Source organism: Branchiostoma lanceolatum, chromosome 10 (genome assembly GCF_035083965.1).
Source record: "Branchiostoma lanceolatum isolate klBraLanc5 chromosome 10, klBraLanc5.hap2, whole genome shotgun sequence".
Classification (NCBI taxonomy): domain Eukaryota; kingdom Metazoa; phylum Chordata; class Leptocardii; order Amphioxiformes; family Branchiostomatidae; genus Branchiostoma; species Branchiostoma lanceolatum.
In genome coordinates, this window is record NC_089731.1 from 14,190,988 (window position 1) to 14,216,096 (window position 25,109).

The 25,109-nt window shown below is 38.9% G+C and overlaps 2 protein-coding genes across 2 annotated transcripts in view; both read right to left on the bottom strand.

Moving 5' to 3' along the window:
• LOC136443335 (high affinity cGMP-specific 3',5'-cyclic phosphodiesterase 9A-like) overlaps positions 1–4,835 on the bottom strand; it is a 35,725-nt gene extending 30,890 nt beyond the window's left edge. The window contains exon 1 of the mRNA XM_066440535.1: positions 4,585–4,835. Coding sequence (XP_066296632.1) covers positions 4,585–4,672 — 88 coding nt within the window. The 5' untranslated portion in view covers positions 4,673–4,835. The remainder of the gene's footprint in view (positions 1–4,584) is intronic.
• Positions 4,836–6,491: 1,656 nt separating this feature from the next.
• Positions 6,492–24,824, bottom strand: LOC136443400 (YEATS domain-containing protein 4-like). The gene is made up of 7 exons (XM_066440624.1): positions 24,618–24,824; positions 23,744–23,863; positions 21,295–21,361; positions 11,420–11,514; positions 9,323–9,415; positions 8,757–8,844; positions 6,492–6,780 (listed from the first exon to the last, which is right to left on the bottom strand). The coding sequence occupies exons 1-7, from the start codon at positions 24,678–24,680 to the stop codon at positions 6,608–6,610; spliced, it is 699 nt and encodes a 232-aa protein (XP_066296721.1). The 5' UTR covers positions 24,681–24,824; the 3' UTR covers positions 6,492–6,607.
• Positions 24,825–25,109: the final 285 nt, after the last annotated feature.

The window sequence follows — 25,109 nt, forward strand, 5'->3', positions numbered from 1 at the left end:
ACAAAAACAACACCCAGGCACAAGCACTTGACAACATGTTTGTCAAAAGCCAAGGGGTAACACATGTGTAGCGTATCAAAGGGGTGTGTGCGCATGAAATTTAAGGGGTGTTAAGCTAGGGAGGTCGACGTGAACATTACTCTTCCAACCTCCCTGTAAATACAAAGTAGACGTCAACGATTGGTCTTGTGTTAGTTTGTATGAACTTCGCTGGTGGCCTTAGGCAAGGTGAATACTGTAAATGCAGAAATGTTCTCGTGGTTTTATGTTTACGGTTTTCAGGCGACCATTTCACCGCAAACATTTGTGTCCAATACTATAGCAGTATGTGCCTATAGCGCTGCCGCGAACTTAAAACCACCGCGAACACTCCATTTTCGCCTTAGGGCAAAATAAAAAACATGCGAACTTTTATGAAGTATTCAAGATCAAGGTATTTCAAGATATGCTAGAACATGTTCAACTGCAATTCATCACTGACTTTGTCGTTGTTATTACGGTCTATAATTACCTCCCTGTACTAGTAAATATAAAATAGACGTCAACGTCTGGTCTTGTGTTCGTTTGTACTCTAGGACTTCGCTGGGGGCCGCGGGCAAGGTGAACGTTGAAGATCAAAACATTTTAAGATATGCAAGAACAAGTTCAACTGCAAATCACCACTGACTTCGTCCATGTTACGGTCTATATTTATCTCCCTGTACTAGTAAATATAAAGTCGATGTCAACGACTGTCGACTGGTCTTGTGTTAGTTTGTACTCTAAAGACGTCGCTGGTGGCCTCAGGCAAGGTGAATTGAAGATCGAAGTATGTTAAGTTATGCGAGAACTGGTTCGACTGCAATCCAAGACCGACTTTGCCCTTGTTATGGTCTTGACAACATAGTTCTGTTTTTGCAGCTGTAGGTTTTTTTCCACTGTGATTATGCTGCTACCCCTCCCCTCAAGGTAAGGGTCAGAAAAGGACATGCCCTAGACAAAATACTTACACTACTAAACAAATAGCCGGCTCTACGGCTATGCACGGCATATCTTTTACATTGGACTACGGAACGTTTACTGACTTTGATCTCAAAAATGCTATAGCTAGGATTTGGGGGATCTTATGTGTCGCAGTCAAACATTAATCAACATGTCAGACATCCAACATGTTTTGGACAGGTGACTAGCTAGAGGGGCACAGGTAAGGGAATCATTGCAATACATGATGATTCTAATATCAGCATCATACGGTGGTGTAGTGGTCAGCTTCTGTAAGTTCTAAATTACAAGGACGTATGTTAAAAATTTAGAACTTCTCTGGACTGAAATTTGGTTGATTTTCTAGTCCTTTATACTAGGGGATGTTATGGGAGAGGGCCTGCATGGAGGGGTCCAAACAATGCTCTACGCTAAATTCGAAGGGCCGGCTACGTAATACGCTAAATTCAGAAAGCCTCCCTACGCTCTACGCTAAATTCAGAAAGCCCTTCCCCCTACGCTCTACGCTAAATTATGGAGTGGTCGGCAACGCTCAACGTAAAATTAAAACGGCCGATAACGCTCTACATAAAAGGGGCATGCAGGCCCTCATGGGATATTGTCCAGGTTGTAGTCTTACAAGCCACAGGTGAGGATGACAGTATAAGGTAAAGGTAAAGCAGTCATCCTCAATTTTGAAGTGAAGCATGATGCTTTTTCATGTAGCTAGTGGTAGTGCATGGTGGCTTCACCATGGCTCATGCTTTGGCCAAGCACTCCAGGTTACCCCTAATCTTGAATTATCTATAATAAAGAGTGTTTTGTCCTTTCACGTGCAAAGGTTTGAGGCTAACGCCTAAACTTGAAGCTCCCTCATACACGGGACCGCCGGCTTGACGTCCCCCTCCGAGAGGACGATGTGACTACTTTCAAGTCGTGTCCAGGTTCGGGCGCAAACTCGGGCCGCTGACTCAACGGAATCTAAACCAGATGTTGCAAGCGGCAGAGTGCACAGACCTCTAAAACACGTGGACACGTACAAAGACTTCCCAATCCTCTAGAAACCCACATCAAACCATGATTCACAAACTACAAAAGGAGAATTTGGTTAATCCCTTTCATCTGGCCTACCTTTGGTTTTCCTTTGTACAAAGATCAAAAGACGACATCAGAGCATTCATCATTATAATGTAGTATCATAGTGTTCACCGGAGTTAATGAAATTCTCTCACTACCCCTTCAAAATAAATTCTACAAACCAGGCTATGATAATCAGCTATGTTTTTATGTTGAAAAAGGTCTTATTTAGGACAATTTGAAAAGAATCTATGATATGAAAATTAAGGGCAATTGTATCTATTTCCTACAGCAATACATCCACTGCCCCTTGAAAATAAATTCTACAAACTACAAACTAGGCTACCATAATCAGTATGGTTTCATGTTCAAAAAGGACAATTTGAAAAGGATGTCAAAATTAAGGGCAATTGTATGTATTTCCTACGGCAATGCATGGAAAATTTCATTCTTAGAATTAGGTTTGTGAGGCCTAACGGGGCTCGAAATTCTGGGTGCATGTGCACCTGTGTGCACCCAAAATTGTAGCTGTGCACCTGTGTGCACCCAAAATTGTAGTTGTGCACCTAATTTTTGACTGTGGGTGCACCAGTGCACCTAGATTTTTTTGTCGACAATAAGGTAAAGGTACTATTGTACACTATAGAATATTCTTGAAATGTAAGTATCAGAAAAAGCAATGTAACCTTTTACTCGTTTGAAATTTTGAAGTTAGCTATAGAATTACAGACTGAGGCAGTAGCGTTAAATTTTGTTATTATGTTTTGCTGACATTCAACTTTATCAGGTGCTCCCCAAATGATTTCTGTGCACCTAATTTTTTTTGTTGGGTGCACCAGTGCAATCATTTTCCAAAAATGAATTTCAAGCCCTGCCTTTTTAATATAGCCTAGTATCAACCTATAGTGAGCTTTACAGGTGGCTAGTCAGAAAGATCAGCCTTCCGGGCAATGTATAATTTGCAAAGAGATAGAATCACAAAGATGGGGATGGAAAAATTAATGAGAAATGTCTAAAAATATGGCAAAGGCTATTGACAGGATCTTGGCTTGCCAATGAGAGTATTGAGATATTCCTGTCGATAAGAATTTTGTTTGCACAATTGACAGGATGTTGTTGTCAATAAGACTTTCTTGCCCCATTGACAGGGGTTATCAGGTTACCAATCAGAAGCCAAGGAATGCAACCAATCAGAGCATACCTTACATTTCTTTTTTAGTATTGACAGGATGTTCCTGTCGATAAGAATTTTGTTTGAACAATTGACGGGATGTTCCTGTCAGTGTCAATAAGATTTTCTCTCACTATTGACAGGAATTATTGGGAACCAATAGCTGAATAAGAAGCCAAGGAATGCAACCAATCAGAGCATACCTTACAGCCTTTGATAATCTTGTGAACAACACCTCATGATCCTATTAACCCTAAGATTAACCCTCTAAATATAACCCTAACTCTGATCCTGTAAACCATACATAATTAACTACCATGTGGATGTATACAAATCCCTGAGCTTCTGAACTGCCTGACCCTTTCCTGTCAATAAGAGATAATGATAATACACTATCGACATGGTGTTCCTGTCAATAACCATGACATAAAAAAACATACTACCAAACCCTGTATCAATTACGAATTAGTGAACATTTTGGGTGGATTTCTTGGTTGATATCTTGTTTCATCTTTTATCTATCTTTTGTACACTTTTCTTGTATTTTTTCAAATTCCTCCTCAAATAATTTCCCCCACATCACCCCACCCCACCCCAACATAGTTTCTGGACGGTCCCGGTAATATGCAGGGCTGAGAAGTGTGAAGTCTAGCTACCCTGCCAACATCGATATTTTCACAGTCCAGAAAAACACCGTTCAAAAATCGATAACAGAAAGAGATCACAGTATCAGTCAAGCAATGTGTGTCTGACTGCTTTAGACCTCTTTAAAACTGTGATAGCTGTAGAAGGAAATGAGCAACTAAGCCCAACAGTTTATGCTTTAGTTTTGTGCCAAATTTATCAGACGAAACAACAACAGTGCATTAATCTGCATCAACAACATAGTAATTAGTCTAGGATATACATTCATGTATGCCCACTAAAAACGTTCTAACAGAAAATTATAACAGAGCCTATCTTTATTTCAGATTAATATGTCTACCTCTTAGACAGTATATTTGAAACGAAATCGTATCGTAACACTGTTACTAGTATAATGACGACAAAATGTTTTGTTTTTAAAAACCAAGGAGGTTAAAATAGGTTTTTAAAATAAGAAAAACACAAGTGTGTGCACTGGTATTTGGCGGACGCTAGTTTTTGGCAAACCCCTTTTTTTATAGCTTTGGGGACCGTTAGAATAAAATCTCGGTTTTGAATAAAATCTTGGTTTGTTGTGCTATGTTTATGATATAAGAACTTGTCTTTACGTCACACGCTGTCATCGAGTACCTCTTTTAACAAACGGCGACATCAAAGAAATCAGCGAACCAACAAACAAACGATCCCCGCTAAAGTAACGCTATCCCCGCCCGGCCTCTTTCCTAACGTACCTCGGACGTCTTCGAGCTCGGAATCGCTGCGAAACTCCGCCTGCTCCGGCCGCCCGCCCACCGTGAAATAGATCACCTTCGTCGCCATATCTCTTCCCCCTACTTATCCTAGATCGGAAACCTTCTTGGCTAGCATCTTAGGGAGGTGTGAGGGTTCTTAAGAAGGTGAGGAAGTGTTGAGCAGCTGTAGAGTGTCCCACAGCTTGTGCAAACTTCGCAAGGACGGAGTCGCGGTGTTGTTGGATTGTTCCTGAGGGTCACGTGTTTTTTTGTGGGCGTGTCCACTGTGCGAATAGGGGGTGTTCCCCTAGAAGCGACGCACAACGGCTAGAGTAATAACTGCAGTCTGTTTGATTGCAAAGATACAAATGTACGTTTGAAGTGCCAAAGAATCTATATGAATTTTGAATTCATACGAATTTTACGGAGTACATACGAAAGGACACGTTTGAAGCATACTTGCCTAAAAATTCATGTGAATTTTTATATACGAAATTCAAAATTCATACGAACTTTACAGAATCAGTCATACACTCCACTAAAACATACAAATTTTTCGGAATTCATAAGTCTTACAGAATACATACTGTCCTTGCTATAAGCGAAACTCATATGAATTCTGTAACATATGTATTTTTCTTAGTAGTGGATCATATGAATTCCATATAATTTGTACGTATTCCTTAAAACTTCTTCCGTATGAAATTCATATGAATTCTTAGCCACCTGTTTTAAGAGTGATGAAATGTTGTCTTGGTCTATGTCTGAACAACATTACGACTGTCTTTTATCTTGCCACTAATTGCAAGCTACCATCTTTTAAAATTGCTGATGTATATCTATGTATTTATAATAGGTCAATATGTTTGGAGTGCTTTACACACGAGAGATGGCATCATTACTGACGTAAACATTAAATATAATCAATTTAATGTCCTAGATCTAAGCAGACAATGTCTCCTAGCAGCAGGAATTTCCTGTGTATATTTAGTATCATACTGTTTATAAAAAAAATGTAGTTTCTGTTTGCTATGTGGGATAGCCAATAAATTTGATATTGTCTCCTGATTTATTTTCCTTTGGGCCAGTACAAACATATTGTAATGTATACTGACATTCAATTCTGCATTTCTATTGGATTATACACTGTAATTCACAAAGTAAAATGTCCTAACATGTCTACATGTACTTGCATACTCTACTGTAAAATGTAAAAACAAGTTATACCAGGATCTCTTGGCCTTCATTTTCAGCACCGTTCTTATTCTTTCATGTCTGTATGTACTGTATATCTGCTTTTCTTATACAAAACATATGACATAGAAGAGATAGACAAGTTTTCTCCACAATATCATTTTAATGCATTTGACATATAGATATGTACCATAATGTAATACATAAGAGTCCTGAGACAAAAAAAATGTCCCACAATTTACACATAACAATAACTACTCCTTGTTAGTCCATGGGCCAAGAGTGCTTTACCTAATGTACTAGTATAGTATACCAAGTTTCACCAAAAATTATTGATGATTGATATTTTGTCCTGTCTCTTTCAATTCGACGTCATTTGGTCACGTGATTACACCAAAAAAGCTACTCACCGAGACTTGCTATCACACATAAAAATAAAATTTGGTTACAGCAGGTTAAAAAAATCCATGGTAGCACTGGGGATACCCCTGAAGCTTAACTGGTAGCAGCCTCACAGTTGAGCTCCTGGTTCCAATTAGTTGATAAGTGGGAGACCCCGGTTCAAGTCCTGGGACAGGACATCTTGGTTGGGGCTGAACCGGTCTTTCGGAAGGGACGTAAAATGTTCAAGGAGGTGGCTCAAGCATGTTAAAGGGGAAGGGCTAGCAACCCCTCCCTGTAGAAATATACCATGCTACAGAAACAGCAAGGAAACTTGCTGACCTATGTTGCACTAGGCATTACAAGGTGAACAGCAGCAACATGGTACCACTTGGTACGAAAAAACAGTCTTGGCCCATGGACTGTTGTTTCTTGTTCCTCTTCACAGTCATGTCTCTGTCTCGACTTGCTCTGTTTCTTCCAACTTTCTGATTTCTTCCTTAAACATCTGTATGGTCTGTTTGTTACCCTTTAGCCTTTCCTTTAAGTCGGCAATTTCTAGTCTAATCTTTTTTCTGGCGTTCCCGATCTTCTCCAACGTCTTCTGTTCACGCTCTGCGACTGTGAAGAAACAAAAGACAGTCTGAAATATGGCTCTTTTAGACAAAAAAATGCTAAGGCAGGGTGCGAAATACCCGGTTGCGCACTTGCGCAGCGCAACAATATTTTGGTTGGCGCAACTTATCTCTTAACCCAGGTTGCGCGGTGCGCTACCTGAATTTTAGGCCGGAGAAATCGATTTTGCGGCAATTACTTGACGAAGTAGAAAATAATTGGACCAAAAAAGGCCAAGGAAGCTCACACACCCGTGTGGTGTGCACACACACTCGCTCTCAGTCTCGTAAATTTTCAAACCAAACATATAAATCGACCCCCAACTAAACAAGTTAATAAAGTTACCGATACTTTTTCACTCGTTTGCATCCATAGTCAACCTGTTTTATTGTGCCTGAAACGCAAAATTCGTCGGAAAGAGAGCGCGGCTTAGCGCTCGGCTCTTTGCCGCCATGTTGAATTCATCGACTCTCGCTGGATATCGCGTGATTGCGCGAGAGTAATGACGTGTAATCTGCAGTACCAGCAACAACTGGTAAGGAGCAGTGTTTGAGTTGCTGTGTATTTCTATGGGCGAAACGTTGCTAGTGCTTTTTTGGGGGCAAAATTAAAAATTGCAGAAGTGGAGATGGAGCCACTTTACTAATAATAAGCTAGGATTTTAAAAAATCTTTACTTGGCAACAATGATCATAGAATAAACAAAGTTGTTAAAATGTTGTGACAGTGAGATAAAAACTGGACAATGACATAGACTATTGTATTTATGTATATCATTAATAACTCACCTGTGAATTTTTCAATAAAAAATGTAGGTAATTTTATTCCGGGGGTACTTTTATTAGATTTTGAAAATATGCCCAGTAGCAACTTTTATGTTAGGGAAGAGAATAATGTACATGCAGGTACAAGTCCTATTGCAGTGTAACTATTGCAGTGTAACTCTTCCTAGAGCAGAAAAAGCAAAAAGTCTATGGGGGTTGAAAAAAGGATTTATTTGTACTAAAAAAATAGCCGTGTTACACATGAATTGTATAAGTTTGTTTGTTGTGGGTTGTGGCGTTTTATTTACATTGTATATCATTGAATTTTATTTTGAAACAAAAACACATTTATGCACCAGTTATATTGTTAAAGGCTATGTAATACTATGTACTTACAAAATATAATTTCAAGAAATCAGTGAATTTTAGGTGGGGCAACCTGAAATTCTGACGGGTAACCTAGCTTTCTACCCAGGTTGCACACCGTGCAACCTGGCTCAAAAAAGTATTTCGCACCCTGCTAAGGTGATTTATGATAGCTGGTTTCAGAGCAATTCTAGATTTATAGGCTATGTATAAACACTAGTAATATACGGTAGGACTAGACCACCCAGACAGACAAACTTTCTAAGTGATACCTCGTTTATCATGTCATAGTCTGTCTCTGGTACATGTAAGTTTGCTCAAAAAACACAAAATTTAAGACAAAGTTGTTGAAATTATATCACAAACACGTCAATGAAGGTTAGACATCCAGGTAACAAGATGTGCCCAAAGACAGTTACTCAACAGGTTCTCCAGTTCTTTCCTTTAGTCACAAACGAAAGACAGCGGATGCTGTCTGAAAGGTCTGACTGTTTCGAATTTGATCCAGTTGCTTGAGTAACTATTTTTTAGTGTATATGACAAAAAGTTTCAGGATTTGGGGCAAGATTTCAGTTTTTGTATTGGAGATATGTTGGCTTCTACAGACTGAAGCATAACTTTTCCATGATATCACTTCTATGCTTAAGTTTAAGATCCCAGAAAGTCAAACCAAGCAATGTTCCAAATCACTGGTGACAAGCTGTCTCATCTAAATTTATCGTGCTTTCAGGTGGTCCACTTAAAAAGCTTAAACTTCAACCCGACCACATAAGATGTGCTTCGAGTTTAGACCCGGGCGGACCTGGATAATAAAACTTTGAACTTCTTTGATTGTGTTATCCGTCAAACTTACAGTCTGTCTCGTGTTTCCAGGGCCCCAGGGTGATCTGTCTCGTGCTGTTCAACATCGTCTGCATCATCTGTGTGGGGTCCTGGAAGATCTGCAGAGATGGTGATAACAACGCCCCCTAGTTATCAGCTGCAGTACTACAACTTCTGGTTGCCACATGGTGATGTGTTCAAGGATAGATTTTACGTAAAATAAACAGAGTTTGCTTGGCTGCTGCGGGCTTTTCTACTTGTGAAAGTTGTTCTCTAACAAAAAATGTTAATGTTTAACCGAATAACCATTAATGCTATTGTTAAAAAATGTTTAATATGCTACCTTTTGTAAAAAAAACCACAATTCAGCCATTTTTGCTGCAAGAGTTTTTTTCAATCAATAGACCATTTCTCTCTTTAAAAAACAATCAGCTAGAAAAAGGTCAGTACGTTAAGTCAGTATCATATTGTCGTTTATTGAATGTTCATTTGAAAAATTGACTCCATTGCATATCTTTAGTTTGTGTGGCTAAAATGTATCATCTTCAAGAATGTATTTCTGATAGGTTGAAAGTAAAGCATTAAATTAAGCCTTACCAACTCTTCATGATGTTCAGACACAAGGGTCTTCTTGCCAAGCATGATGTTGGTGTCTGTCTGGAATAGCTTCAGGAAATGATACAGTGTGACCTGAGTCAAAAAATAATAAATACTGTAATTCACTTTATCTTCACTGTAGCAAAATTTCACGGTGTAAGGAAAATTGACATTTTCACTGAACTCTAACTTCACGGTGGCAGCAAGTGATTTACAGAACAGATGTGTGAAGGAAATGTAAATAATAACAACAGTTTTTTTCACGGTGATGATAAGTTCATGGTATAGAGGTGACCTTGAAAACAGTGAACATAAAGTTACAGTGAAAGAAACAAGAATTACAGTGTTCAGCTTCGTTGCACATATAGGGTCTGAAAATAAAGCTTCGATAAATTCGAACCTAAAAAGAGCTCAAAGTTGGGCAACATGTTCAAATATTAGCTGAACCATTCCCTTGAGGTTGCCTTCATTACTTTAGGCATCTAATTTGTATTGCTTGCTGGGGTTAGCAGCAGGGAGAAAGTTAATAAGCAGAATGTGTTATATGTATGCAATAAAATAAGATCAATAGTAACCATGCACCTACATGTAAGGTGGCTACTGTGTAAATATGAAAATTTACAGGGCTCAAAATACAAGCCTTAAACTTTAAAGGCAACCCAAGCAATATTAGGGCCCGAAAGTCGGATTTTGAAAGTCAATTTATTTTGTAATTTCTATACATGATTAGTTCAAACAACACTATCATAATGTATAGCAACATCCATGATGCAAAATTACGACCTTGTTCTGATGTGAGAACTCACTGAAAATCGTGGCTGGATCTTTGTAGGCTCGTGAAACTAAGGGGATCATCGTACGGCACGATTACGCAAATGTGCTAAACAAAGTTACTAAATGTCATTTCCATAAAGATGTCCATAAAAATTTCAGCATTTTTTTTATTTCGTTTTTTTTACCCTTATATTGCTTTGGTTGCCTTTAAGTTTAACTGTGAATTTTGCATTAAAAAATACTGACTTTTCAGTAAGAAGTATGAATTGCTTGCAATTTGATAAGCTAAAAGAATATGGGCTTGGTGCAGCGAGTCATATAACATATTGCAAAGTATTTTGATCCCTGATATGTAATAAAGAGTAAGAACTATGATTATGAATTGTAATAAAAGATGATTACTGAATCTTACAGTACACTAGACACCTTGTCTTTGCTCAATGTCTGTTAATTCACGTTATTATCTTGTCATTACCTTTCCGGCATGAATTTGCATGAATTCTAATATACAATATTGACTAAAGTCTAAAAGAATGAAGGATAAATGCAAGTCACAGGTAGATAAAATCATGCCAGAAGCAGAATCTGGCAACATGTTTTATTGAAAACCCAGCGGTTTACTTCCAATATATGCATAATGTAAGATTTATAGGCAACCTCCAACTGTATGTAATTTAGTGCTGTCCTATGCTAGGGATCTCCGAGAGATTAAAGCACATGAAAGTCTACTAATGCGGTAACACTGTATTATTAACGGTGCTACCGTGACTGGATCAGGTTAACGAAAAAAGTTTCAGTCTATTTATCATTTATAGCCGCAACATGTGATCTAGATTGTAAGACAAAATCTTACCATTACATCAATATCAAACGACAAGGTTAAAACATGCAATATAATTGCAAAATGGAAAATATGGAATATCAGAAAAAATACTACAACCAGAAGTATGCCAGAAATCATACACTGTAAATCATGAACTTTTCGCCGTAGTTTTATTTTCGCAGGTTTGACATGGCACCGCAAATACATCGCCTGTATAACTACGGTACAACAGATTTATTTCAATTTACAAACACGAATTTTAAACACAGCGAAAACCTCCCTTTTTCCTCCTGCCGCGAAATAAAACAACAGTAAAAGTAAATGACTTAACAGTATTTCTGCACATGTAAGTCTACAAAATGTAAATCCAAGGACATCTTCAGGGACAAGATATTGACTTTTTCATGGTCATCCCTCTCCTGGCAACACCCGATCGATGGATAGCTCTTGATCCATGACTGTTACACGGCGGGGTTAGAAATCATGAAACGTTCACTCACCGGTCTCTCGTTGGGGTCGTTGAAATAAATTTTGATGATGACTTCGAATTCGCCCCACCCAGTCTCTGTGATCTCGTATGGAGGCTTTGTCACCACTGCAATAAATAGAAAATTAAAAAAGATTGTACCGTGCTTGCGTTTGATGACAAATCTTCTAGATGTTGGCACATCAGCAACCAAATCCGTAGTGTGTTTTTTGCACACTTTTAGACAGATTAGCGAAAGAGGCTCGGAGGGCGTCACTCCACTGTCAGGGAAGGTCATGTTAAGTGCCTTTCCCAAGGGTACAGCGTCGGGGAATGGCGAGCATCGAACCCGGGACATATTGGTTCTGAGTCCAACTCTCTAACCGTTGTGCCACACCAACACCACTGCAATACAACAGGAAAAACTTGGTTTTAGTCAGTCTATCATTATATACACACCTATCAGACAGGCTACAGAAATACTGTATATCTTGAAACTTTTGCCGTGGTTTTATTTTTGCAGTGAGGATGACACAGCAAATATGTCTCCCTTGTATGACTACTGTATTACAAAATTTCTTCACCCACAAATTTAAAACACCCTTTCCCTCCTACCATGAAATAAAACCAGAGCAAAAGTAAATGATTCTACAGTATTTTGATGAAAGTCATAAAAGAAAACCCCAATAGGAATTATTTCTGAGGTATCAGCATAACACAGACTTCATGCAATTCATCATACATGTACATTCCTCCAAGGGTGGGCCCCAGGAGCTTTTGGTGTACGGTGATGCAGGAAATTAAAACATGAGAGACACCAGCACATTACTCAATATTTCCATGAAAATATGAAGTAAATCTGTTATTGCAATGCTTTGTCAGGAGTATTATAGTGTGGTGCTATTATTCAATTATTCCTTTAACAATACAGGTAGTAGGTTTAGCTGATACTGATATCTCAATGAAGCCTTGTCTTATTTTAAACATTGTCGTATCTAAATGGGCTATGACCAGGTAAGTGCAACAATTAAATTGAAGGTAAACACCAAGGTAAACTACACTTTTTTCAACAGAAAACAATGTTGCATTTATTAATATAATTATTGAAGGCTCTTCTTCCTTTTGCCCTGCTTTCTTTGCTATGAAATTTATGATACCCTAGCCCTGGTAATTTGGTCCCCTGGTCCATATAACATGCCATTTTCCTGATAACTATCGTGAAATCTGTTTGGAGCAATATACAACAACTATGAAAAGTAATTAATAGTAAGAACTGAGAAGGAATATTGTGGTCCAACTCTACCCCAGGGAAAAATTCACACGTCTATTCCATAAATCCAATCATAAATCTATTTCCACATAGGCATAACAGCTACTTTTGCATTCAAAGTAAGTATTTCATACAGCAACTTTACATTCTTATTAACAGCCACGCTGACAAATTCCCAGAATGATAGTATACAGCAGCAGAAAGAATTAGTTCTGTCCAATATACATCATAATGTATTTTACAATACGTTGCCAAAACTTAAACTTCTTCAAATGACTTACTATAGATTAACATCACATGAGAAAAGATGTATAATGACTACTCTGAATGTTAAAGATTAATTGTACTAGAGGGACTTGTGGTTTGAAATGTTGCAAGATAAAGAATGATACATGCTTTTAAGACTTTTTGTAACTCGACTTGTAGACATAAGATACATGTATGCGAGTATATGTACTATGACGTTAAACAGGGAAGCTTCTTCATAAACTTCAATTTTTCTGACAGAAATACAAAAAGATGGCCCATTGTACTGGTTGAAATTGTAGTTTAATCAGTTGTATATGGTGCAAGGTGGCTGCACAAAGATTCAGTCATTATTTATTCTATAGGTATTTATATCAGTAGTCGAATGGTAAACTTTCTAGGCTTGAGGTTGGGTACGTTCACAGACTCTAAAATCTTGACATGCTGTTACCAGATGCTGTGCTAAGTCATCAACATTCACAACTTTACTTTCATGTACTTCTTATATAAAACGAGAATCCCAGATTAGTTCGGTTAGATAAAGAGAAAATTTCCTGAGCGGTGCCGGATCTCTTCTAAGTGCAGTGGCCCTGTTTAGTATGCCACGTGCATCTAGGCTGAATGTACGTCCCCAGCTTATGACTAATTGTGTGCTGATCTGTACATGTACATCTGCCTGAACTTTGAGCATCATTTAGGTGATTAAGGAAATCTGACGCTGACTGCGGAGTCTCCTCCCACCGCTGGCAACGTCAATACCGGCGGCGCGGGAGAAATGATACATACGTGTGCACACCATCCTACACGCCACACAGCTTGAATCTAAGGTGGGTACATATCTTCTTTGTGAAAGTGTGTGAATTGTGTATGCATTGATATTTGTTGGTTGGATGAACATTGTGTGAAATGCATTTTGGTGGGCTGTCCCACTAAAAAGGAGGGACACCATATTTTCACCAGTTCTAAGTCTTCTGTGTAGAAGATTGTGATTGCAAGAATTTTACAAGAAGTCATGAGCTTTGGGCAGAAAATGTTCTTTTATCTATTTTATTCTCTAAAGTTAATAAGCGGCTGAATTCCAGTTCATTTCTCTATTACCGTAGAAGTAGACGTGCATGTATTTATGAAGGAGAGGACAGGGATACATACATTTTGTACTGTAAATTGTTTTAAGTTCGCGAGGACTTGATTTTGCAGTAGGAAGGGAGGGACGCTTTTTAGTTAGAAGGGGATAAAGGCATTGCACTGATTGCAATGTTGAAACAGTTGAAACAACTGTAGTAACGCAATGTAGACAATAGGGCTGTTTCCAGCTTTAGATTTTTTCAGTACAACTCATTGTTTTTGAGCCCAGTCGTTGTTGATTTTTGTTCTTAAATATGTCATGTTAAGCTCATAAAAATACATTTTATGTCATGAACAGCATAACTTGTTTGAACGGATGGGGTGAATTTTTTTCCGTCCTAACAAGCAAATTTCTATCCAGGGACAGAGGGACGGGTCCTGGAGACAGCCCAGGTTCCCAGCATCTGAGAATGATAAGTTCTCGGTGAGAGCTCTCAGCCAAATTCTGCGAACATAAAGTCATGAATATTTCTCCATTCATGGTGTCAAGAAATATCAAGCTTGGATGACAGCACAAGCTTTCTTTTAAGGTGTGCCTGATGTAGGCTCATGTACATGTATGCTATCCTAAAGTGCCAGTAGCTTGATTTTACATTCCTGTCAGGACTGCCAGGCCTTAATTAATTAATCCTTCCTACTCCTCCTGCCAAACTAATGAAGCTCCTTTCTTTCCTCACATTTCCAATTTCTGTCAGAGACGACTTCACATTTGTACGTTTGCTGAACACGACTTTAATGATCATTCTTTTAGTTTTATGTCATTTTTCAAGTCTTTTTTTTCACTTTCTTCTTTTATCTTCACTTTCCTTCTGACCATTACAGTACAATTTTTTTTGCCATTTAATATTGACAAAATTTTTTCTTTGAAGTACAATTTATTCGCTTGCATTTTCTGGGGCACTTTATACATATCATGTCCTGTCTGAGAAATTATTAGATTTTTTCTTGGTACTGCAGCAGGACTTCTGGTTTTCCTATCTCGTGTTCTGGTCAAGCTTTTGGGCTGGTAGAGAGCTCTTGCACTCTTGAAGGATGACATACGTTTGTGCCCTCTAGCAGCTTCCTTTGGAACTGCTGGGTTGTAACAACCACTATAAAACTCTCCTAAAAGCACTTCCGATTTCAAACCTGAGCGTGCTCTTGAACAAGCCTTCTGGCAAAGTCGAACGGACTTTTTACAATTCAATACAACCGTATCATCTTTTCCACATGCACCAGAAACAGGCGCAGGATATCACTAATAGTGTAACTCTAGCTGACCTTCAAATTTGGGAACACGCAATTTTCTTCCCACCGACCAATCAATAAGGGAGGGAGTCTCCAAGTCTACCACGGGCTGCCGCGCTAAGCTAGCTTCAGAACCTGCCGGCGTGGACATGATTTACCCAGGCTAAGAGTGTACGGCTTCACAGGCGCTCCGAACGTCCTCCGCATGCAATAATCATTACCTGGAGTATATTGACAGATGGGACCACCAGATGAATAGCATCTGAACACAATTCTCCATTGCCCAAGGCCCACAAGCTGCATAACAGTTTAAAGTGTTTAAACTATTTAAAGGAAACCCAAGCAATATTAGGGCCCGAAAATCGGATTTTGAAAGGCAATTTATTTAGTCATTTCTATACATGATTAGTTAAAACAACACTATCACAATGTATAGCGACGTCCATCATGCAAAAATATGACGTCGTTGTTGTGATGTGAGAACTCACTGAAAATCGTCGCCAGGGTTTTTTTGTAGGCTCGCGAAACTAAGGGGATCATTGTACGTCACATTTTCGCATGGTTTTAAAATGCTCAAACTATGAAGCTATGTGCTAAACAGTGTTAGTAAATGCCACTACCATAAATACAGTGTGTCAGCTTTTTTTATTTCCATATTTTGGGCCCTAATATTGCTTTGGTTGCCTTTAATGTCCTGGTGTTTTGTTCACAATTTGAATCTCGAATATATATATATGTATAACATGCATATATGAAAGAAACTTAACTTCATTTCCGAATGTACATTGTGATATTCAGGGTCAAAATCAGGGCTGTCTCCAGCTTTAAATTTTTGTCCGTCCCGGGCGTCCCCTTCAGAATTTGAATAATTCTAAACTCAGGGGTAGTAAAGGCGTTTTCATGTTATGAAGTTCAGATTTTTGTCACTCGAAGGGATGGACAAGGTGAATTTTCGTCTGTCCCAAGAAGCAAATCTCCGTCCTGGAACGGAGGGATGGGTCGTGAAGACAGCCCTGGTCAAAATCTGCAAACAAAATCAGTTTCAGAGACAAGGAGGTTAAAATTTACAATGTTTAAACTAGCACGAAGGTATAAAATTATTGGTCGGTCTTGAGAAACAAAGCTGGCATGCTGTGTGAATGAAATCAATCAGTGTGATGTTGCAGAGAGAAAAGAAGGCTGATCGTGTTCACGTCATTTTAAACTAACAATGATATGTCTTAGTAGAGCCAGCAAAGCATGCCCCTGTATCAACTTACAGTTGATAGATGGACGACTAAACAATTTCTGACAGCACTATATTCTGTTGGCAATGTCGAAATTACATGTACAAGTCAAACATTTGCCATACATGTCTCTTCTTTGACTGGTATCAACTGCTCGCAGACCTTCATGCCCTGTCGGCAAGTTTCAATTTTGGAGCGGCTCACAGTCAGCAATTACACGTATGTCTGATGAAATTAAGTATACTGTGTTCCTTGGCCTTAGACAAACTATTATTAACTGTTACATGAATTTCGAGAGAAGGTTGTGCTGGAAAGTTTTGCAACCAGTTTTTGAAACATTTTTTGAATACCACATCCCTGTATAAGATTCTTAAAAAACACTAGCCACACCTTTTGTTTTTCCGTTCATTTTCAAAGACTTTTTTTGCCTGTCAAGACCTCAATGAAGCCATCTGTTACAGTCCGTAGCTGAAGAACTTGACATTCATGTTGTTTACATGTTATATAGCATCAGAGCGCATCTGAGCAAGCCTGGCACGCCCGATAACATCTGTCTTCCCGGCACCTCCACGTATCCGAGTGATCTACAGTCCGACACTGCACAATTTCTCCTAGCCCCGCGGCGGGATTTATGATTCCAATACACATCACTGCTTGGTTGGAAGGGCGTCGCAGCTTTCCGATCCCACATGAAAGACTTCCCCGGAAATTGCCAACGATTTTTTATATGTGAAATATGGGCATTGCCATAAAAAAAAACCTTCCTGTAGGGGAAAAACAAAATGTTATTGATACCGTATATATGTACCTCTCATTTAAATTCCACCCCATCTTTTTTCCAAGGAGCGTTTCTTTTTATATCTACATGTACCATAAATATCCTCTCGTTGTATCGGAAATCTAGGAATGATTAATATCTTCTTCTATATAATTATGTACCTCTCATTTAAATTCCACCACATCTTTTTTCCAGGGAGCGTTTCTTTTTATATTTACCGTAAATATCCTCTCGTTGTATCGGGAATCTAGGAATGATTGATATCTTCTTCTGCTAGATAAGAGTGTAATATTTATTGCTTTACAAGCAATTCTTCCTGGGTCTGTAAAGTTTACTGACAGACCAATACAGTTTCCCTATCTAATCATGTTTGAAGAGTTTGCTGTAGGCCTTTCCTTTGAAATTTATCTCTTCCAATATTTGAAAAAGCTAACGTGGCAACGAAAGCACTTAAGTCACGTCAACCATAGAAGATTTAATCAAATTCATACTTCACACAATCAGTTCTAATAGCAATGCGCCTGAAGTTTTACGAGTTATCATATTCCTTTTCAACTTTTGTAATTTCAGAAAGATTAGCTACACCTTGGGTACGTGTACCTCCTGGGGAATATCAATGACTTCTGACAGCTTGATCCATGGTAAGATGGGATCTGAAGTGTCCCAAGCTACTTAATGATTTCGTCTGGGAGATCAGAGATAAGATGTTTCCAACCCAGAAGGATGCTCATTCGAGTTCCATCACAACCTTAGGCCTACCAATTACATTATCAGACTTTGTCTTGATAAACAGCGAATGAGTTATCGACATACTCAGCAATCATTTGGTGATATGTGCTTTATACTGCTTTATAAAATGTTTAGGAGGATTTCCTTATCTCTACTTGAGATACCGAACAGTGATTTACCGTACTGGGTCTGTAAACGACACCCCAGGGCCTCAGGAGGGGAAGAGTATCTTTTAGGAAACCAGATTCCGAGTCAATTGCAAAAGCCACTCACCCAAGAGAAAAGAGACTGCAACGTTCCAAAAGAACTCATTAAAAGGAGTCTATTCCACCAACAATATCCATCAAGTTCGATCAAGCAGAAAGGAAGAGGGAACTGAGGCGGTACTTTACATCTGTGCAGCCAGGCAAGCATCCCAGGAAGTCTCACGAAGGGAATGTCGAAAAGTAACAAGGGAGTATTCATAGCCTGGAGGCATAACCTATAGGGAAATACATACGTCAAACAATTCATACATTTTCTTATCAGTAATCACGGGTATATAATTTTGCTTTCATCAGAATGATGTAGAAATCTAAAGTAGTATGAAGCATCATATGAAATGTAAGTTTATTGCAAATTCATGTCTGTAGGCTAATTGCAAGTTGACTACAGTTAATGACGATGCACAAACATAAAGTGAAACATGAGGCATACATGTGACACAAGCAACAAAGATTAAACTATGTTGCTCGTCTACAATAAGTTTCTATATCTACGATACTAATGTGGGGTTTGACTTCTTCTTTGAAAGCATAAATGTCATATAATCAGCCTATTCATAAAATAGTTGCTTGTTAGGTCATGTTTTACCTAATTTGTCTAAATTCTGAGAAATACATGTACCATGCTGTGACCTTAATACAGCAGGACAGTCAGGAAAGGGCATTACCTTGTTGAGAAGTAAACAAAATCTACTGTCTGGATGTCATAAGTGTTGCGGGTCATTTCATACTTAGTATGACCACGAATAGGATGATTGTTAAAGGTAGCGTCTTTGTTGATATTAGGCCATGCTAACTTGATTATAATATGGATGACATCAGCGCCCATCAATTTTCGTCCGTTTTGCATAAAAAGTTTGCGACTATACATGCAATGTACAAAGAAGCTGCAAAATGAGCAAATGTGTGCCGTAAATTGCAAAAAAAAATATTAGAAAAGGAATAGTAATGTCGAGCTCTGAGCAAAGCCTTCCAAAACGTAAAGAACATAAATAAAGAATTAATTGTTTGGTATACCATGTTTGTCTTCTTGACCACTTACATGTAGATTTCATATTGAAGACAACTTTTTGTAACAACCTTTTTTTCTTTGCACGCTCAGATCAGTACTGGGGTGCCAAGACGATGCCATCCATATCATCACGTCAGTATGGCCTTACAGAAAAGAAGTATCTTTTGCCAGAAAAGTTCATCCAGTCAGTGAAGTACAGTTAAATCGGAAAAGTAATAGATTTACATGTACAATACTTGGCAAGACACCACCGCACTACTTGACAGAGGCAAAACATGTCTGCCTTTTCCTGTCCTTCAGTTTCATATGCTGTAGGAACTCTTGATTTCCAATAACGGTTTACTCAGTACGCCGAATCGGCAAGGAAAGCTTTACACCCAGACCCTGTCAGAAAACACATGTCTACAGCTGACCATTTGCCATGCCTCGTTTTTAAATGCTTTCTGCTATGTGGTTCTCAGCAAGGTCAAAGAGGGCACCGAAAGGCCCAAGTTTGGAAGAAACTAATCTGGAACTGGCCTGACTTATTGACTGAACCCCATCCTTTCCTGTGGGACAGAGATAAGAAATGATCTTGTCTAAACAATATATCCCACATGGGACTTGTAGGCCCGTCCCATTATGGCCAGGGGTCAAAACGACACATCTGGCTATAACATTTTGTGGCAAGGACACCTGAATGGATGCAGGAGGCCTTCCCGCACCAGAAATCACCCCCTAATACAGATGACCGGGTGCGGAAAATCTGACAGGGGACGTCTGTTACGGAGGCAGGGCGTAAAGGGGGTTCGGTCGCCTGTGAGGTCAATTCGCTCTTTTTTTTTGCGTGCTCGCAGGAGGAAGTAGCAAGGGCATTTCAAGGCGGCTCGCTGTGCAGCGGTGCGTGCAAAAACTGGAACCAATTTTGTAATTGATCATCAGATTAACTGACAGCATCTGTGTGTTCCATCAGAGGGAGTGAGGGACATGCTAGGGAAGTGAAGTCAAGCAGCATTCTGGAGTAGCTTTTGGGGGATGACCATTCTCACCAACATGGCTATAGGAGTGGAGTTACCCAACGGACACACACAGAGAGACCAACAACCGCAGGTGAGCTAACCAATTTTCTCTTCTAGAAATATGAATATGGTCTACAAAAATGTATTGTAGGTGCTTGCAAACACTAACATAGGACTTTTTTCTTTCATAAGATAATAAAATTCAGTTGCCTGAAAAAATAGAAAATTGACTTGCGTAGTTTAAAAAAATGATTCGTTTTCTGTTTTAGCTATACAAGCATTATGAACTGTATCTTTTATCAATGCTTTTTTTTTCAGGTAGTCCTACTTTTTCCATATAAAAGTGAACCGTGTAAAATATTGCAATCAAGGAACCATAGATGATAGAAATTGGTTTCTTCACTTGAACCAACATCAAGCCCATATCAATTATTAACTGTTAATTTGCTGTCCTGCTGAACTCATGATCATTCACTTGATAGCATGTTACATCACTTTATATAAACTACTATCTCACATGGATGTGATAGAGAATGCACTAGCCACTAATCCCAGCCCCATAGGAGCTAATCATTTCTGTTTCAAACCATATCCTTCTCCAGACTTATGTTCCCACCTAACGTATTGGAGACTACAATTGATGCATGACTTTGGTTTCTTGGGTACATTTATGTGTCTGTGCATCTACAATGGTTGTTCATGTACTTGGATGTCTCTTCAGGTTCTGTTTTTATCAGTGAATTTCTTTGTTTTTAGGACTAAGAACTCGAGTAGATAGGTACATATTAATACTAATAGCCAATCTCTTCCACAGGTTTTGAAGGTATTTGTATGGTAAGAGGAACTTAAACAATACTGAAAGTCTGAAACAAATATAATCTGAGGAAAAAACTTTAACTCAATAATTGATAGATTCAAAGAATCAAACGACAATCATTCTCAGATTACAGGACTGAATAGAATTATAAGAAGCATTTTTACAAGAAGTAATATTCATAAGAATGTCTATAAGATTTATAATCTTTAAGTAATCACCTCTGACTGGGTTGGCATAGGTCTCGTGCAACTTGAACTCGATCTTCTTAACAAACACCGACATGTCCTGGAAAGAAAATACACACAACTTATCAACATTCTTGGGATAGCACGTTCATCAAATTTGCATTGGTTTCAACTAAACTTGGTATGAAGGGAGTTAAACATATCCATCAAGCCTGGACACAACTCAGGGGCAATAAAAAAGTCATCTCTGCGAGCCGAATGATTGGTCGGGCTTAGAACCCGGGTCGATGAATAAAGCAGATTGCCTTCTACGCTCCAGTAAATCACAATTTAAGTTACTTAATTGTTAATACCCCCGGAGCAAAACCAAAGCCCCTTGAAACCAGAAACATCAATAAAGATGAAACCGATAAAGGTGATGTATCGAATAAGTTTTAATATAGAGGCATACGTGTTGGGCTGTTAAATCTACTGTCGATACCTATTCTCTAGAGGGAAATTTGCAGGGTGCAAGAATATAAAATGGTTTAGTAGAACTGTATTTTATTCCAAGCCTCAATAGATCAATACACAGAAACATACATTTTATAGGTTGATTTCTCTTTTATCAATAACAGTTAAGTAGTATAGTATATGGAACATACTAAACTAATATCAGAAGTATACAAATACAAAGTCTGATATACATGTTTAATGTATAACTCCTTGATTACTTTGTCAAATTTCATAAAATCATTCACCAGTTGGAAAAAAATCTTGCCCATCCCCTAAAAGTTTTCTTTTGAAACTAGACCCTTAAGTTCTACCTTGAAATCAAATTGAAAGACAATTCAACCAGGTCATTCTAGGGGCAAAAAGTGACATGTTGGGAATAACTGTTTAATAGATCTTCTGATCTTGCCGGACCATTCAATATGGGAGCCTTGTAAACCTGTTTATCGGACCGTGCAGTGTCCCTCATCTCAGACTTCTGCATATATATGACTTATTAGGATAGCAGAGATGATAGCAACAGGTGTAGGTCAATGTATGATGCACTTTCCAAAGAAAGTCAGGGTTCCATAGCAGCTGAATACAGTTGAACAGTTGGTAGCAGCATGGTTTGAGATCACGTTCTCTATCAATAGAAGAATTTGAATGAGACAAACTGGTTTTGTCATAGGCGGGATTTTACTCACAAACTGTCCATGTCATTGCGCACGTCCGTTGAGTCCGAACGACATTCCCCAACTCAACGACATTCCCCGAACCCCGACCGGTGTCACGGAGCCCGGCGTCTCGCGGGAATTCACTTCCCACGGGCAGCCTGGCACACGCACACAAGCCGTCAAACGTGTCCAGATATTGCTATACAATGCCAGTAACTATTTTCCCCTGCCTCACTTAAAAACTGAGAAAAACAGCTTATTTTAGTACTCATCTGTCGTCAATCAGTCTGATTGTAATTGAACACCTGCTTCCTCCGGGTTCGGGAAATGTCGTTCAAACGCAGTCGATGACATGGCAGTTTGAGTAACATCCCCCCTATGATGACATCAGTTTGTGTTAAAATTCGTCTCTTGCAATGGCCCTTAAATGAGGCATCTACAATGTAGCAATTCTACGGTTGCAAAATGATTTCATCATGCTGTATAATGATTAAAAGCAGTCCGGACATATGTAAAGGTAGTGATTCCTAGTGAAAGTTTTAACTACTTCTTCATTGTGTACATTGCATTGTAAGAAACCATTTGTCATCCTCTCACTCAGTCTGTTAATTCTACGAAACCTATAGTCTTCCTTTCTTAGTTGTTTCACTCGAGTGAAAGTGTCAGCTTACTAGTCTGGTTATCATCCTTATTGGTTATCACTCTTCCTACTTGACTTGAGTATCACTTGGATCTAATAAGGATGGTACCAAGGCTACAAGTGGTGTTATTTCCAACGGACGGTTACCATCCTGAATTCACTACTATACGACACAATACAAACTGCAGAACCTTCAAGGATCCTGTCCAACTGCAACTGAAATTGTACGGTAGCAATAAGAGCACAGCACATCTCCTAGGTTCGTTTTGTTCGTTTCAAGGCATCCTCATTTGAGGTGAAGCATGATACTTCTTCAAGTAGCTAGTGGTAGTGCTATGGGGCTTCGCTACGGCTCGCGTTTTTGGCCAAGCACATCGGGTCACCCCTACTCTTCTTGACAAGTGTATTGGGGTCTTTTACGTGCAGAGGTTTGACACTTCAGGCTAATGCCTGAAGCTCCCTCATACACGGGGCCACCGGCTTTACATCACCATCCAAAATGACGAATGCAATCCATTACAACATGTCCAAGCTGGAGTCGACGTCTAGGATCGAACTCGGGCCCTAGGATCCACATAATTTGATCCAGGTGGCGAAGCAGCACCTTGCGCCACAGGGACAACTTAGGGGTGCTGCTTTCAGTATATCAACAAGCAAGAACAAGATTAATCTTTACAAAAAGAAACATACAAACCTCATTTTTGAATGGCTTGACGTACACAGACCAGGAATGGGTGTGTCCATCCTCCTCCCTCTTCTTGCCAAAGTACCTGGCTGTGTTTCCGTACACTATGGGTTTCACCATCATCAGACCCTAGACACAGGGAAAATGTGCACATCACAATAACATGGAGATTTTGTTATTCTAAATATTGTCACATTTGCAACGAAAATCTAACATAGAGCCCCTTTCATCAACATACAGATTACATAATTTGTACATGTGATGCATACAATATTATTGTAATGGACATTTGTATAACTGTTTTTGACTTCAGTGACAATGCCAATTTTACATGTTCTGTCCTTAATGCAAAATGTTTGCAACCTAATTTTCTCCTAATTTGTATACATAAACTTATGATATAACATAACCATTACCGTATCTTCCATTTAATGATTTTCATTCATTAAACAGAACATCCAGAGTTTAGCCCCTCTTCATAAGAAGTTGTTGTTGTTGTTGTTGTTGTTGTATAAGAAGTCTTTCTCATGAGTATCATCTGACTATAATTTGACAGTTTACAAATCAACTCCTATCCTAACGTTAATGTTACACGATCATCCCAACACATACAGCACAGTTGAAAGCTCTTTGAATAGAGAGATATACATAGAACCGTTACATTTTGTGATCATTAACATGTAACTTGTTGTGGGATGGTATCATTCATAAAATTTATGATGGTCATTCATATATTTGATACACGATTCAACAAAGATCCATATTGGCATACACAAAGGAATTTCACGCATATAAAGCTTTCCCACACACCTAACACTCCTAAGCTACATTTCTTCTCCTGGCTATGCATTTTGGTCGCAACAGTCGCCACAAATCGTCCTACCTTTGTCCGACCGCCCGAATCCGGACCATACTCCGCCATCTTGGACTTGAACATACTGAGCATCGGTCCCTCAAGCCGTTCTGTAATTGGTCGGTACAAACTCGCCCGAGGCAACAACCTCTCAAATAATCTGCCCAAATAAATCTCTGAGACTTTAACAACCGTAAAAAAGTAGTTTGGTCGGTAAATATGAGGGAATGTGACAGAATTCTACATAGAAATCTAGATTTCCGCGACAAAAGCTGAGGCCGTCTCAGTTTCAGTCTTTTCAGAGGGTAATGTTGTGTTGTCCAATCAGAAGACTCGTTACGAAACATGGTCGGCTGTCAGAATGACCTTTGACCCGTTTAGAATTTTTGGCGCGAAAAGCGCATCATAATGTAGATATAGCATAATCATACCGGGTTTCACACTAAAACGCGCATCAAAATCATACATATTAGACAGAAGATGACAAATAATTTTGATTTTGATAATGTATAATTGTATAGG